Genomic DNA, 16,757 nt, shown 5'->3' with positions numbered 1-16,757 from the left:
GATGTCCGAGCTCCTCACCCTTTCTCTAAGCCTGAGCCCATACACTCTCTGGAGTTAACTCATTTCGGCCAATTGTGTCTGCCATCTCATTCTTCAGTTACTACCCAACGCTCATGACCATAGATAAGGGTTGGAATGTGGACTGACTGGTAAATTGGTAAACTGGTAAATTTGCATTACTGCTGATGTTGCACTGATCCGCCTGTCAACCTCACGCTCCATCTTACCCTCACTCGTGAATCAGACCCCAAGATACTTGAACTCCTTCACTTGGGGCAGCAACTCACTCCCAACCCAGAGGGTGCAGTCCATCTTTTTCCGGCAGAGCACCATGGCCTCAGATGCTGACTCTCATCCGGGCTGCTTCACATTTGGCTGCAAACGGTCCCAGTGCCTGCTAGAGGTCATGGTGTGTTGAAGCCAACAGAAACACATTGTCTACAAAAAACAGAGAAGCAATTCTAAGGTCCCCAAACCAAACACTCTCCTCCCCCTGGCTGCATCTTGAGATTCTGTCCAATGTTCAAACAGAACTGGTGACAAGGGACAACCCTGGCAGAGAATAACACCTACTGAGAATGAATCTGACTTACTGCCAAGAATGTAGACACAGCTCTTACTGCAGTTATATAAGGACCGACTGGTTTGCAGCAACAGCCCCAGTACCCCATACTCCTGCAGCACCACCCACAAGGTGCGCTGAGTGACACAGTTGAAAGCCCTCTCCAAGTTCCCACTGATAAAGTTGAGGACTGTAAAACCAAAACAGTGAGCTGAAAGAAGTTAAAAAACTGAACACCTCCATTATAAAAATATTGATTATAGACACTTTAAATCATTATTTAAACAAAAATGCCAAACATTCTCTGGTTTAAGCTTCTCAAACATGAATATTTGCTGCATTTTTTAGTCTTCTATTTGAATTGAATAGGCTTCTTCTGACTTTTGGTTGGAAAAACAAAGACATTTGAAGATGACACCTTGGGCTGTGGGAGTGTTTTCCACTATTATCTGATATGTAATAGACCAGATCAATAATTGATTAATTTAAAAAAAGAGTGCAGATTAATTAATAATCATTTGCAATAATTATTACAGATTATTATTCTTTAGATCACTGAACCCCCCAAAGGACCTCAGATACAGCCTTGCTCTCAATTCAGTTCTGTAACATTTTTTCCTTAAATTCACTGAGTGTCATCTTGAAACAGGACAGAATAAGGGAGATGAATTCATTACTAAAAAAATCCCCTCTGATTCAGGGAAATTGATCTGCAATGGAAGCAAGATCAGTTATCGCACCTCATTAGTCTTTTATTCCCACTTGACTTCAGAAACAATGGATTTTGGGATTCATTATTAGATTAAATATTAAGCACTTTTTTGCAGTGGAGGGAGAAGCAAAGAGCAGAGAGAGAGGGAGAGCAAACACGGCGATGGAGTCGGAGAAAGTGGGAGGCACATGAAGGAATATTATTGTTTCTTCTGCATACTAATGACAAATCATAGATGAGACAGAGAGACAGAGAAAGACGGGAGGAGGAGGGGGGAGGCTAAGAAAGCAGAGGTGAGCAGGTTTAGGGAGGCAGAGCCATCCATATGTTTATTCAACCGGAAAGAAATGAGGGATAGAGACTGATGGAAGGAAAGATGGCCTTGTTTACTCTCCATCAGGACAATAATGAGTGATGATGAGAGAGAGACAGAAGGAGGCAGGGGAGCAAAGCAGTGAGGAGAGAGGAAGAGGAAAGAGGGGAAGGGCAACAGATAGAGGTGAACAAGAAGCCTGGAGGAATGAAAATCTTGTTTTTTTTTTCTAACACTGATGTCTTAATGAATAGACTTACTGTTGATCTACATCAGTTATTCACAGCTTAATAAGAAAACAGCTCCTGGCATTGTTTTATCTTGGAGACACACAAAAACATCATCCTCATCCTCCCAAACATTCTCTTTTATCAAATAAATCATAGTTTAATGGTAGGAAGTGGTGATATATTTGGGAGGCAAACAATATTACTGAATAATAAATGAAATATGCTTATTTTGCTGCTACAGCAGTAAAAGCCAATGAAGGACAGCAGTAAGTGATATTTACTTTGTTTATTGTATTAAAGGACCCACATTTTGTCTTGACTGAAACCACGGGTCTGTCTTTTCCTCCCCACAGCAGGAAATTACAGATAAATACAATACATAAGACTCAGTAACTGTTACAAATGAGACGGATAAGCTGTTATGAAAGTGAGGCAATTCTTTTAAATGACTATCTGAGTAAAGTAAAAGCTACATTTAAGCATTTACTGGAAAATTGATTCAACTTTATCAAGGACATTTTTAATTTCTGGCTTTAGTTTCAGTCCTTTATTGACATTCTGCGGAAGAGTAATGAAGGTACTCCACAACTTATATTTCAGTTCTTTATGAGCTGACGGATCCAGTTTATTTTCTCAGTGGGGACGTACATACAGTATGGTCTTCTGCTGATTGTAGCTGGATGGAAAACTCCTGGGACATTCAAAGACATTTAGTGGAGTTTCTTTCTAATTTTCACCCAAAATGTGTCAAGTTGTCAAGCTAAAGGAAATGCTTACCTTGATTTTTTACAAGTGAGAAAGGATCTTTTGGAACAGTCACACTGTGGGGAAGACAATGATCTCACAGCAGGAATAAAAAGTAATAGAGAAGCCTACCTGATGTTTTTACATACTTAATTCTTTACTTTAGACTTCAACATGGAAGTCTTTTATTATTATTATTATTATTATTATTATTATTATTATTAATACAATAATTTAATGAATTTTCAGAATATAAACTCACAAATGGGTTTTTTTTTGCACATACAGGCACTCCAAATATAAGAAAATGTAACAATGAGGAAGGAAATATTAAAAAGCCAACATGTCTCGGCCACTGAGGACCTACAGTGGGCAAAACATGTTGGCTTTTTAATTTTTTAATGATTTAGCCACTACAATAAAGGCTTTTTAATATTTCCTTCCCCGTTGTTACATTTCCTTATATTTGTATTGTTGTATTTGTTTTCTTGTATTTGTATTAGGGTGCCTGGATTGCCTTCTTGTTTGATGCATTCTGTTTTTTCCCCCCCCCCGACACCTTTTTGATCTACGTTTGATTATATAGAGCAATCAGTCATCTCTTTTCCTGACTTTTTGATATATTTTATTTGATACCTTCATCTCTTTTCCAAAACATGAAATAACTGTAAGTGAGTTTGGAATAGAGCTGTGAGGGTGTGACAGAAGGAGAAGGAGGTGACATGGATGTCTTTTAAAGAGAGTAGATATTCACAGATACTGCATACGATTTAAAACCACTTTAACATTTTTGTAAACTTTGGGCCACCGAATTAGCTGATCAGTAAAATATGACAATTTAGCAGTTAATCTCACCATCAAACTCAAAGCTAGCTGAGTTCTTTAACAATCACAGAGTAACAGGCACCGTCCGTACTCTTGGCCTGCTCAGCTTCTGCTACGTTATGTGATAAAGTTCTGTTTTTGTTATGTGATAAATTTCCACATTTTGAGCACCAAACACCAAACTTTTCTTGACATGCAGAGGAAAAATATGCTTGGTTGTACTGTGATACACTTCAATTTAAAGCACTAAAGAAACAGTATGCTGTATGTAAAATGACAAGATATATTATCAAAGCCGAAAGCTGCGAACACTCCAGTGTATAATTGCTAGGAATAAGGAAGCCAAAGAGAACTGCGTGAAACCCGAGTTCCTCTTCATGGTGACCATAAATGGTGACCTTATGGTCTGGTGCTACTGTAGAACTCCACTCTGTCCTTGTATTTCTTAAAGTCTGTGAAAACAGAAGGGTGGGGGGTAGGTGTATAAATTCACATTAATAAACTGCAAGGGGGAAAAAATATTTGGAGGAACACTGACTCAAATTGAGTTCATGGGAATGATAAACGTCTGATAAGAGGGGTAGGAGGTTAGATAGTGCTAAGGTAATGCAATTTGTTACATATACCCACTGAATGAAAGCACAGATTAATAATCAATGGCAGAAAAAAAGTGAATACTATAACACGTCCTCTCATGTATACAACACATAGAGTGACCATCAGCCACAAAAAATGCATTAATATTGCATATTTTCACTACTTTGACACCAGCTATTAGTCTGTGACTTCATTTAGCTGATATGACAATTAAATGTGCCATTACATTACTTGAAGTTCTAATCCTTCAGATTTTCATGACATCAGACTTTGTTTTTGATAGTATTCGCGGTCTGCATTTTTTCAGCAGTAGGCATTCAATGTATTTAGATTTTCTAATTACTTTTCTCTATAAAAGGTTTCATTGTTAGAGGCAGAGTCCACCTGTCTCTTGTCTACCCGTGTGAGGGGAATTCACAGGAAATGATACATGCAAATTATACAATGTTATTGTTATTCAGTTTATCTTGTTGATGTCTGCCTCAATGTTTACAGTTCATTTCCAACAGTTTTACTAAGTTAATGCAAAGTGAACATTTACTACTGCTGCTGCCTCACATTAAAAGCATTCAACTGATGAAACACAGGGTGTATTTGACACTGAGGTTATACATAATATATCACATTTTATGACTGTTGTATACAGAGTATCTGGAAGATCAGCTGTACCTGCTGGTGAATGTATTATCTAGATAGCTGGTTGTAAAATGTAAGTTAGCTTCTCAGTTTAATGGCACACTGTTTGAGGAAGGCTTAGGTCATGTAAGTAAAAGACAAGACTTGAGACTGAATCCTCACCTGTCAAACAGACAAAGTAAAGGTGATCATGACATGGAAGATCCCTCCAATAGAAGTGGTTCCTGGTGTCCATGCCGCCACAGGGACTGGTGTTTTGCCATACGGATTGTGCCTCCCAGTAGGTGAAGTTCATGGAATCACCAGACATCCAAAACCATGTGCCAGCCATCAGGTACCTATCAAAAGGGATGCTTTGACACCAGTATTGTGTTTTGTGCATTATCAACCCAGCTAGGTAGTGTAGTGTACAGCAGTGGTTCCCGGCCATTTTTTACATGTGATCACTTAAAATAAGGTAATGGATTTTGAAGCCTTATGAGGTGAAAACAGAAAAATATCAACACTTTTGTTTTTTTTTTTCATATTTTTAATCATCTTGTGACCCATCAGATTTATCTTGGGAACCCTTGAGGGATGTCCCTACCCCAAGGTTGGGAACCACTGGTGTACAGAGCAGCTGTGAGAAAGACCTTTGGGTGTGAACTGCAGTGGTCACTTACAGTGGAAAATATAAAATATAGCAGCTATTCCCTTCTAGAGGTGGGTCCTTCCAGTTAATATGGCACTTTGTCTCAATCTGAGCTTATTGACTGTGACTTGTGTTTGATTATTATTGCCCCTTTAATGGCCTGTTGTTAAAGTACCAGATGGTTGTCTAGTGGTGCAGTAGTGTTACAAATGGCTCCAATATCTAACTAATGAGAGTGAATTACAGCATTTTTGAGAATGGAAGAATCATGATTGTGCAAACACTACAGGTTCAAATGAGGTTTGGGAAATATAACAACTTTAATTCATCTGTCCCAAACAACATTATTTTATTGCACTTTCTCATTATGTTTGTTTAAGGAAAGGAAATATTTTCAACTGCAGAAAGTATTGCTAAGGTGCTCAAATCTCTGGATCAGATGGGAAAACATAGGCAGGGAAACTCTCCAGTCTGCTAACAACTACCACTAACCACCAGACTTCTCCTATGGAGTTGCTCAGAGGTGAACAGTGGCAGGTTGTTGTTACACCTGGCAGTGTCCAAGTGTGAATAAATGCAAGTGTGTGATTGTTGAAGCAAGAAGCAGCTTAAACAGAACATTGCTCTCAAGTTAATCTTCCCTGGATCAATAAAGATGAATAACAACACCACACAATTAACTGTACAGCCCTGCCCAATGCTGTGTGATCAAATAAATCTTAGAACAATGTTAGAGGAATGCAGTGGTGGAAAAAGAACCACATTGTGCTAGTTACGTAAAAGGAATGTAACTTTATATATGTAAAATCGTTTAGTCTGAAATATACTTAGTTTAACTAAAGTTATAGGTATCTCTTGTAAAATGTACTCAGAGTGGAAGATACTGATATACAGTACATTTTTAGAAAGAAGAGGATTCAAAAGGCTGAGAGTGTTCAGTTCACACTACACTGTTTTAAATGGGAAGAAGGGAAAAGAAAAGCCAGATTACTCCATTCACAGAAAATGGCTCAATAGTAAGTCCAATAGTAGTAATAATAAACCAAAATCTGAAGCGTATGGAAGCCCATTTCCACCATAAGAAGAAAAAAAAAAAGATTGAAAGTTATGAAACATGATAAAAATAAAAATACTCAAGCTAAGTCAAAAGTTTTGAGTCAGTATCTCATAATTTGTACTTAATATCTCATAATTCTCAGATAATAGAATCGCATATTTTAACTAAGTCATAATTTTGACTAAGTATCAAAAATCTTAATATCTCATAATTTTGGGCTGGTAAAATTTTGACATCATTATTTTGACTTTGTATGCCATCATTTTGATTAAGTGACTCAATATTTTGAATTATCATTTTTACCAAGAAAAGAAAAAATACACGAAAAGTTAGGTGTGATTTAAAAAAAAGTCAGAAATTTGACACATTAAGTCAAAATTACGAGATATAAAGTAAAAAATTATGACAGACTTGGTAAATTATGATATGATTATCTCAGAATTATGAGATATTAAGTAGAAACTTTAAGTTACAAAGCCATCTGTAAATCTTTTGACACCATGAGCCTGAGTTTTTTCATTTTTAACATACTTTATAACTTTTCTTTACTATCTCAGAATTTTTACTTTGTATGAGTATTCTTATATATCATGCCTAACTTTTCATGTTTTTCTCTCCTTTTCTTGGTTGAAGTGGGCTCCCACAGATGCCTATGCAGAGCCAGCAACATTTCTAATATTTACTGGATGTGATTTTAACTCTTACATCAGTATAAAATGACATTGAAGATTATACTGCAGAAAGGAAAAGTAAAAAAGAAAAAGATTATCAAGCTTGTAAATTGTCTAACATGCATCCTTGGTGAAATGGACCTTGTTATTAGACAGAGTACCTGCGCAGTCCCACCCAAACATGTTTGGTGAGGTGGGGGGATTGGATTCTCAGCACCTCTTCCATCTCCCGCCACTCCTCCTCACTGCGTATGCTGAGCAGGTCCCAGTAGAAGTCTCTGCAGTAAAACAGCGCATCTGACCAGCACAGCTTCCTCTGCACCACCACTATGTTCCTACCCATCACCACCGCATTGATTGTGGGCGCAAGAGTAGCCAGTTCTGGAAAATGTGAGCAACAGCACATCTGGTTTGGAAATGCTGCAGCAAAGACAGCAAGGCTACTCTTTTTTTTTTTTTTTTTTAAGTATCAGACATATTTTTCCTCTGTTTCTGATTTGAGTTGGATATTTTCAAATTCTTCACAATAAAATCACACGATTCCCCGTTGAGAAATAAATAAAGAGATACAGTGTCACTATTATAAAAGAAATGACTCATTTCAGATTAATTTACAAGTTTTGAATGACTGACCTCCATAAACTTCCAACTCGCACAATGTCAACACACCATTAGGGTCTGTGCCACTGAGATACACATTGACAAACCGACCGACCATCCCTCTACAGTGAAAGGAGCTGGTCCCTGAACTTGGGATGGAGGAAATAACAGCACACCTGAGAAATACACAGACATACATTAAAAGATAATTACAGTTTTATTACAATAAATTTGATACATACAGTACAAGTTTTGATGGGGCAAGAAACAGGAGCAGTTAGGTGAAATGTCAGTAATTACTCAAATTACTCAAAACCTCACTGAAGTTAAACTGTTATGTGTTTACAACAGTTTGGGTAATAACTTACCTTTCTCTTCCAAAAGTTCAAATGTGTAACTTTTCCTAATATTACCTAACATAAGCCACCATTAGGCAACCAAAAGCTACTGGTCATACCAGAGCAAGTAAGGCTGAAGTGGCAAAACCTCTGAATGTATCAAAACAAACATCAGTGCATTTTATTGCCTATGAATTCAACTTTTCATTTGTAAAAGCAAACATCTGATTTTTCTTCTTTCAAAAATGGCACGGTCTCACTTTGAAACCTATGTGTTTGTCTGACAGTGTTTCTCTCCTTGTCTGACTTGTTTCAGTGATGTTGCTGCATCTTGAGCAGTTAACTTGTTACATATCTCTGCACTGTATGTATGGACTAATGAATGTAAGCAGCATTGTCTGTTTTGTACTAATGTGGCCCTTTTCCTTTTTATCCCTCACTGTAAGCCTATTTAACAAGTCATAGCACTAATGCCACAGTCATATCATAGTACTTATTATAACCTTAACTACCATAAGTTACGTCCTGAAATGACTAATTGTAGTTGTGGAGGGACTTAACATCAAAAAATGCCCCCTAGGTGTAAATTTTGTGAATATGTCAGTATGCCAAATGGAAGTTCAGTAAGTCATTTACTGCAGCTGATGTAGTAAATTGTTTTACAGTTCATTATGAAAGCATTCCTGGTAAGCACTGAGCATCAGATTGGTGACATCTAACAATGGAATTATATATGAATGTGGAAATTCAAAAATCAAAATTACAACTATAATATTGTCCTCCAGGATTACCTTGGGTTGTTATTGCCGTTGTTCTCTAAGGAATTCCCGATTAAGATTTCAGCATTATTGATCCTGTCAGCTCCTATATCTCTGTTGGTGATACTAATAGATGAGATCCTGTACATAGCTGGCAGTTGCAAACGCCACCAGTGGGGCAGTCCAAATTCTGTATGGGTACAGGATCCATCATGATAGTTTGGGTTTCTATTTCCATCAATTGCTTTCCAAGCATCAGCATTATCATGTGTGGATGACTGGGATGCTGTTCCACTGGGCGCCACATTTGTAAAAGGATGAGCTTGGCGGTGACAAAAAAAACAACAACAACAAAAAACAACTTGAATAACTGTTGTCCTGCACAAATGTTTCATTTCCAACTTTTGTCATTTTTGTGATAATCAACAGTTTATTTGTATGTTCTCATAAGGAATTTGCATGTTGGCTGCACATCAGAAAATGGTTAGAGTAACTAGTAACTTCAACTTTCACATAAAACACAAAAATTTGGTTTTATGTGCTGAGGTTCTGTGAAACACGTCTCTGATACTTCTACTGCCACCCAGTACAATGGAGGCAAACAGAATTCCGTTTATGGTACACAGAAATGAAAAATTAAATGAAACAATGTTCCGGTTACTCAGGATAATCCACAGACAATGTAAAGTTTTCTGTGGAGAATGTTTTCTACCAAAGGCAAAATATATTGAAATTGAGAAAGGCGTGATATTTTTCTTTTCAGTTCTTGAGATTTGAGTGAACTGACCTTTAAATGGTCAAAGAGGGAATCACAACAGCTCTACTAACAAAATATGTATGTGCAGAACAGGGAAGTGATATTGTGTATTAAGTTTTCATGCCATTTCAACTGTACATTTGAATTGAATTTGAAGGAAATGTTTGCAAAAAAAAGCCTCAATGTGATGAGAACATGAATGAATCAGCTAGATCTTACCTGGGCCAGAAAGGATCCATAGCTGGAAGAAAACACCTTTAATATGAAAAAAAAATTACTTACTATCAGAAACATTCTGACATTTGTTTCACATCATCCGTCCTTCTACACATTATCATAAAACATAAATACCCTGTAAAACAATTATTGTAAATGCATGTGTCCTGATAAAATCTCCTACTGCGCCATTTGTACTGTATGAGCACTATGGAGGAAGAAGGAATGAAGAAGACAGAGCTACAATATGCTGTTAGCTTTGGGATAACCTTTTCTTTTGAACAGATAGATTGCCTGACGATCCAAAGCTTTGGTGCCAAAACTAAGTCAGAGTTTTAGGCCCCATTCGCATGTGGCAATAGCCTGTGAGCTGTATCTATATACATTATCTAGATAATGTATCAAACATGTTTTGTCCCATGTTAAGGAAACTGATATTCAACATCATTCATTTCTAAATTATTTTTTGTGAGGAAAGCGTTTTGCATTCTGAGTGCATTTAGACCTTGCATTAACATGCATTTTTCCTCTTATCCAGATCACATATCCGGATAGATTGCATTTTAATGTAAATCTAATTGTTAGTTAGGAGAGAATTGACAAATGCACTGGCTGTTTATCTAATAAATAAGGTGAGAACTGACACAAAATCATCTCTGTCTCTTACCAGCAATCATTTTGTCAACGTGTATAAACTAATTCCACCCACTGTGGTTTTTGGTCTTTAGGTTATATCACTCATATTACTGATATGCTCTATCCCCTGAGCTACACAGGACCTCAGTCTCAACATACAAGTCCGGGTTGGAGGGGTCACTGCATATCCCCGCAGCACAAAAAATGACCCAACTTTGTGAATTTGCAGTGAGAGGCAGAGGGCTGTTTCTGACAGCCCATGTACTGAAGCTGCTGACAACTTGTTACGTTTGTATCCTCAGCTATTGAAGTAAAGAAGGAAAAAAAGAACGAAATGCAGTCTTATCAGGAGAATTTTGATCCATTTCTCAAGGATAGACAGAACCACAGTACAGATGAAAAAAAGGTGTATTGTGAGGGTTGAGTTATAATACAAACTGTCATACAAGTTACCTTAAATTCTGTGAAAAGTACTAAATTAAACAAAAAGTGAATGAATAGAAAAGAGTTCATGTCTCGTTGCTTAAAAGCAGAATGGAAGTATAACACAGTCTGAAAATTGTCAACTTTAAGTTCCCAGTTAACATTTTATGGATTTCAGTGTCATAGTTTTGGTACATTTAATGTGTATTAATAACTGTATAAGTATATAAGAAATTACACCCCCCCCCAATGCAAATACTGTTTGACTCTGCACATTATAAATGAACTAATCCCAGAGTTTTATGTATTTTTTCTAAGGTTAAAGTATATTTACTTGTTTGTATCATTCACTATTTTCAAAGATGTAACCGATGCAGCCTTTACACCAATTCTATTTTTTTTTAATACTATTTTCTAAAAACAATGCAGCTTTGTCTTTCAGGTCTACATTCTTTGGCAGGGTATTTAGAGACGTAAATTTCTATTCCTTTTGAGCCCAAATATGTAATTCTCAGCTGTGTCACAGTGGTGTTACAAAAAAATATTGAGCATTTCTGTGCATTTGGTACATAGGTTCACTATTCTGTTTCTCATTACCAGTCATTACATAAAGACATTTATTCCTAAAAATTAGTGTTATCTTACTAAGCAAGCGTGACTTGAATAAGCAACAATATAATGGATGGATGGCTGACATTAAAATGCAATTAAGTAGAGCTAACCCGGAGTGAAATGCATTGTCCATGTTTGTGTAGTCTACATGATAACTGCTGGTGTTTGAAGGAGCCTGTGGGTCCTTAGTAAATGATGATGTGGGCCTGGTTAAGCCATTACACATCAACTTATCTGTCTGCCTCTCCCTAGGGCCAAATAGTGTGTGCACGTGTGTGTCATTTCTTCTTTCTGGCACTGTCAAAATGCAATTCCTGCATGTTTAAGAAAAAGAAAAAACTCAGTTTCATCAGAAATATTCTGCATGATAGAAGGATGGACTGATCTCTGCATCATGGAGAAGTGGTTGAAAGGGTGTTTTGGCTGACAAGTTTAATATTAGTTAGCCAAACAGAAGTCCACACATTAGACTACATTTAGTGATTAGAGGAGGGTTGTTTTTTAAGATAACTGAAAATGTCCTAAACGGTGTGTTAGATAGATTACACTGGACCAAACAAGAGCTTAACAAAATATTCCCAAGTATTGATCACTCATTCAAGGATTGTGAGCCCGCACCAGCATCATTGATACACATGTTCTGAAACTGTCTGAATCTATTTTTTAAAACTTTGTCAAAGGTCAAATTGAATAAAACAGATGATTTAGACCTTTTGTTTGTGATTTTTATCTATTCTTTTATTTACAAAACTGTGTCTGTTTTGTGTATAATTTTAGGTTTTATTGTATCTCTCTTAAATAGCTGTCTACCACTTATTAAAAACACAATAAAAATTATGTAAAAACAAAAAACAACAAAAAAGAAAACATGCTACTATGACACCATGCATCCTTTGGCCTTCAATTTAGATATGGAAAACCCCTCCACAATAAATAAATAAACGATCAAATGAAAACCTATAACAGAAAAAGAAATGTTAACTAGAAAACTTAAACTCAACTTCTCACACAGACGACTGCAAAAATAACATGAGATTGAAAACATACTTAAATGCCTCTAATGTTTTTAGTAATTTGATCTCATATTGGCTTTCTAACAATTAAATGATTCGTACTCACAGTAAACTCCTTTGCAGGTCATTGGTCTCTGCATTCCTCCAACACCAGATACCTTCTGTGTAAGGTCTTGTCATTTTATAACACATGTAATACATGATGTATGTAAAACACATCAGATTATTTGCATGTGTTTTAGACATGGGACATGTGAGCCAAACACCCCAAAAACACACACCCATTATTTGCATGTTGATATACTAGACATGGAAATGATCTCATTTACAAATCAAAAGCTTCCTCACTGTGACAGCATCCTTGCCTCTCTAAGGGATTGAGTCCCTTAGAGGTCCCTTTCCCATTTATCCTACCTACAAGGAAACTGTCACAACATTCACAAACATTCCAGTAATAGACTGAGGATTAACAAAACCAGTAAATTCTTTTTCCTGATGGGAAGAAATCCCACTAATGACAATAATAACTTTTTTCTAAGCTAAATGGAGGTCAGGGTCAGCCACACAAACACATCTGTAAATGGAGGGATTCAATGTCTTGGTCAGGGACATCTGTGCAGGTCCAGGTCACCATACAGTTCAAACCAGCTGTGATACTACGACAGCAACTATAAGACTGAGGAATTTATACTCAAACATCATTTTGATCTGTGTGGTTTGTGCTTGTTTCCATGGTAATCTCATGAGTACTCATTTCTGTGCATAGGGGTATTCAAGATCACAATATGACAGCGTTAAACAGCTTGTTGTAAATGACAACTAGAACTAGCAAGTTCTGAACACAAGATACAAAGGTGACAGGTAACAAGTGTTAGAGCCATTTGTATCTATGTGTGTGTTAAGGTCATTCCCTGGTTGCCACAGTAGGTGGCGTATCGGACAGCAGCATATGGAAATGCATATGGAGAAGAAGAGGCAATTACTCCTCAGGTGTGCTGCTTACCGGGAGAAGCACACAGTTTTTTGACCGCCGTTTAGAGGCTAATCTTTAAGCCTTTTTTTGTTTGTTTTCATGCAAGTTATTGGTTTAAGTGTGTGTATAGCAAAGGCTGTATTGGTACACGGAGGTAAACAAATACATCTTAAGCACAAGTCAGTCTGCAGATGTTTGATTTACTACATGGAGCCGTCGCATGACAATGCGTCAATTACATATCTTGGTAACAGCCCCTCACTGTGGCTTAGGTTTTCTTTGTTTTGTCGAAATCAAGTCACTACAACAAGTTTGAGTTGTTTTTGTTTATTAACACGCTCCCCTCCCCTTGTTATTTTTAATTGGATATTTTTTGCAATTAGATGATGAATGAGCACCAAAGTGTTTTTAAGTATAGTTCCTGGTGAGCATCAATAATGAATCTAGTGATTCTTCAAGAGAGAAATGGCTCTCTCGAGGGTCCTTGGTGCAAAATGAATTTCTTAAATCCCCCTTTATTTTATTTAATTTGCTAAGTTAACATGATGGAAGAGTGCACAGTATGAGTCTGTATTCATCTTTCAGATGATTACAGTGGCAGTTGCAATACATACATATCATATAACGTGTAACAACAAATATGTTCTATAGGGTATTCATTATTCAAATCAACACCAACTGCAAGTAATAAATACTGACGTGATGGTGTTTGCTTTTATTCAAACAGAAATGAACTCTCTTGTTTGTTTTCTGTTTGTACTTGATAATAAAGAAGTTTGGAGAAAGAGCCTTAATATGGGATGTTCATATTGCATACTCCAGGAGATAAATGTTAGTATTTTCCTGATGCCTGACATCACTTTTAAAGTCACAGTGAAACAAATGATCAAATGGTTATGTGTAATGTACTGCTCATAATGATGAGCCCACAGAGAACTATGCCCACTCTCATTTTAGCGTCTTTCAGCTCATTGTTTTGGTTTTCAGGCCCACAACTTCACTGTTTTGGTTCAGTCTCACTGCTCTCATAGCGTCGTTTTCAGCCACAGCAGGCAGCTGATTTCAACAAAAAGCCCCCAAAACTTACTGTGCACTACCTGCCCAGCAACAAACTGCAGACAGACAAAGTTTGCAACAAACTGGTGAACCAGTGCTAAAGAGACAAGAATTATTAATTTAATTTTAGACTTAGTCACTTATTGAAAACTGTAGTTGGTTTAAAGTCACAGTTTAGTCTTTTTTTTGGTTTTGTTTTGTTTTGTTTTAGTCAGGATTTAGTCAGTGGATCTAGTTTTAATTTTAGTCTTATTTTAGGCAACGTTTTAGAAGTAAGCATAACTGGAACTATATGTTAAGTCATCTAGGCTGAGATTGTGTTACTGACTTCACATACTTCTTTCATATATTGTATAAAAATGAATGCCTAAAGTTTGTTAGAAAAAGTGCAATACAATCATATTTCCTTCACATGTCATCTTTATTTTCTGCATATATCTACAACACATACTTGTTCTTTTTCCCCCATTTCATTTTTTATTAAGGCAACAAAACACTTTAACTGTATGCCAATTTGAATTACATTTTTGTTATTAGAGCATCAAAACACCCATCAAACAGCCATTTACTGTGTATAAACCCTTTTTGTTCTCCCAATTTACAATAACCCTACTTAAAAAATAGAGAGGACATAAAACAATATAAAAGACAAACTAATCACACTTAAATTGCTCCTTCCCCTCTCCCGTTAAGTGGCTGATTATGTGGTTGGAGGGGTTCGCATAAATTAATAACAAAATGCATATATTTTAAGATGTTTAGGATGGTGTGTGAGAGAGGGAGAGAGAGAGAGAGAGAGAGAGAGAGAGAGAGAGAGAGAGAGAGAGAGAGAGAGAGAGCAAGCAAAAAATGCAATGCTGGAGTGTGTGTGTGTATGTGTGTGCATGTTGGTGTAGCAAGTGTCTGTTATATGTGGGAGGATGCCAATGTGAAACTATGGCGGGAAAGATAAATGATTGGTTAAAAGGAAAACATTTGAGATGGCTAATGTGATCTAAGTTGTCCGTCTGAACAGAGTCAGCTATTTCATCTCGTCTTTATTTGTCGGGGCAGGATGAACAGAGATTTTACCGTAATTTGTCAATAGTAAATTGTCAATAATTTTTAATTTACATTGTTGTTAAAATTTAGTCATGAAATAAGGTTGTCAAGGAATACTTATCCTCAAAATTTTCGCTGATAAAATTAACACTGAAAGAGACAGATATTTCCCTCAGGCTGTGACCAAATCACAGCTAAAAACAGATTGAGTATTGGACTTATTGGACTAGAGGTCAATAAACACGCTACCAGGTTAGCTTGCAAGTGCTATTGCGAGCTCGGCTACCTCTGTCACACGACTTTCACCTTGTGGGTCATAGTGGTCCCTTTAGAGTCTCCCTAAAAGGGGGATTTACATGAACTTGGAAAATGTATTTTATACTATACTCGTCTTTAAAGATGCTTTAGTCTTCTGTTTGCATTTGATTACCAAGACGTTTGGAGAAAGGGTCTTTACACACTCCAGGAGGTGTCTGTATTTTCCTAATGCATATTATTACTTGTAAGAAAATTGTAGGTTTTAAAAAGGATTATTTAAAGTTGTTTTGATCTTAAAATAGTCAGCTCCGAAAGCAACTCAGTAATGGCCAGAAATGTTTACGATCTGCATATTCCCCTGCTGTGTGAGACGTGGTGGCTTTATGTGGTGGCTACTCACTTTATGTGTGTACTGCAGGAAATTAACAGCTTAGAAATGTTGTTAATGTAATTGAAGGTCTAAGTCTAAGTAACCCATAATCTTTAGTGTGTGCCCTTAAACAAAAAGAAGTAAGTTATCTCGTAATTGATGTCTTAACACAGCTTGGACTATCCTGATGTAAATACAATTTCTTAAAACTAGCAAATGTTGCCCTCGATGAGGATAAGAGAATTTCAATTTTGTCTCAAACAAGGTTGGAAAAAGACAAAATCCTTTGCTAAGTTTTTCATTTTCTTTCTGCTGTGTGTGTGATGATGGGTTATTATTATGTCGGTTCATTTGCATATTTCATATCCTGCTGCCAAGCGTTTCCAGCTCTTTATCTGTCTCCATCGGTGGCAGAGACAAGACACAGGTGCTGGATGCTCGCTGAGGATAGCTTCACGAGACGATTGTACACAACGGCCTCACAAACACACATACAAACAATGCTGGCTCATCACTCACCAAGACATGCGCACACAACCATCAATCAGTGTAAGATCTTCAAAGAGTGTGGTGACACATTCAAATGAAAGCACATGCACCAGCATGTCATACACTCACATACACATGAACACAACAATCTGTCAAGTCATCAAAGCTGTTTCCAAATGTGTCCCGCAACACATGCATGCTGCCCTTCACACACGAGTGTTGCTTTGTCAAACACTCGG

General features: G+C 36.9%; 1 protein-coding gene across 5 annotated transcripts; it reads right to left on the bottom strand.

The window, feature by feature from the left end:
• Window positions 1-2,088: 2,088 nt before the first annotated feature.
• LOC121892174 (C-type lectin-like) lies at window positions 2,089-15,161 on the bottom strand. Of its 5 annotated transcripts, XM_042405054.1 has the most exons (7): window positions 12,438-15,161; window positions 9,651-9,686; window positions 8,708-8,996; window positions 7,612-7,754; window positions 7,140-7,359; window positions 4,782-4,957; window positions 2,089-3,838 (listed from the first exon to the last, which is right to left on the bottom strand). In XM_042405054.1, the coding sequence occupies exons 1-7, from the start codon at window positions 12,469-12,471 to the stop codon at window positions 3,786-3,788; spliced, it is 951 nt and encodes a 316-aa protein (XP_042260988.1). In that variant the 5' UTR covers window positions 12,472-15,161; the 3' UTR covers window positions 2,089-3,785. The 5 variants fall into 5 exon arrangements, with proteins under 5 accessions (XP_042260988.1, XP_042260987.1, XP_042260989.1 ...); XM_042405053.1 differs by having other exon boundaries at window positions 8,708-9,686; XM_042405055.1 differs by lacking the exon at window positions 8,708-8,996.
• Between the last annotated feature and the right edge of the window lie 1,596 nt (window positions 15,162-16,757).

The sequence above is a fragment of the Thunnus maccoyii genome, chromosome 24 (assembly GCF_910596095.1).
Source record: "Thunnus maccoyii chromosome 24, fThuMac1.1, whole genome shotgun sequence".
NCBI lineage: Eukaryota > Metazoa > Chordata > Actinopteri > Scombriformes > Scombridae > Thunnus > Thunnus maccoyii.
The sequence above is the reverse complement of the archived record's forward strand: the minus strand, read 5'-3'. Positions and strand labels throughout refer to the sequence as shown.

Excerpts from the sequence above, each read along its gene's own strand:
- LOC121892174 (XM_042405052.1), bottom strand. The coding sequence starts at position 9,069 with ATGAAACATTTGTGCAGGACAACAGTTATTCAAGTTGTTTTTTGTTGT. Across the intron at positions 4,958-7,139 it reads GTTTGGGTGGGACTGCGCAG|GTACCTGATGGCTGGCACAT; the intron begins GTACTCTGTCTA and ends CCCTTTTGATAG. Across the intron at positions 3,839-4,781 it reads TTACTTTGTCTGTTTGACAG|ACTTTAAGAAATACAAGGAC; the intron begins GTGAGGATTCAG and ends CTGTTTTCACAG.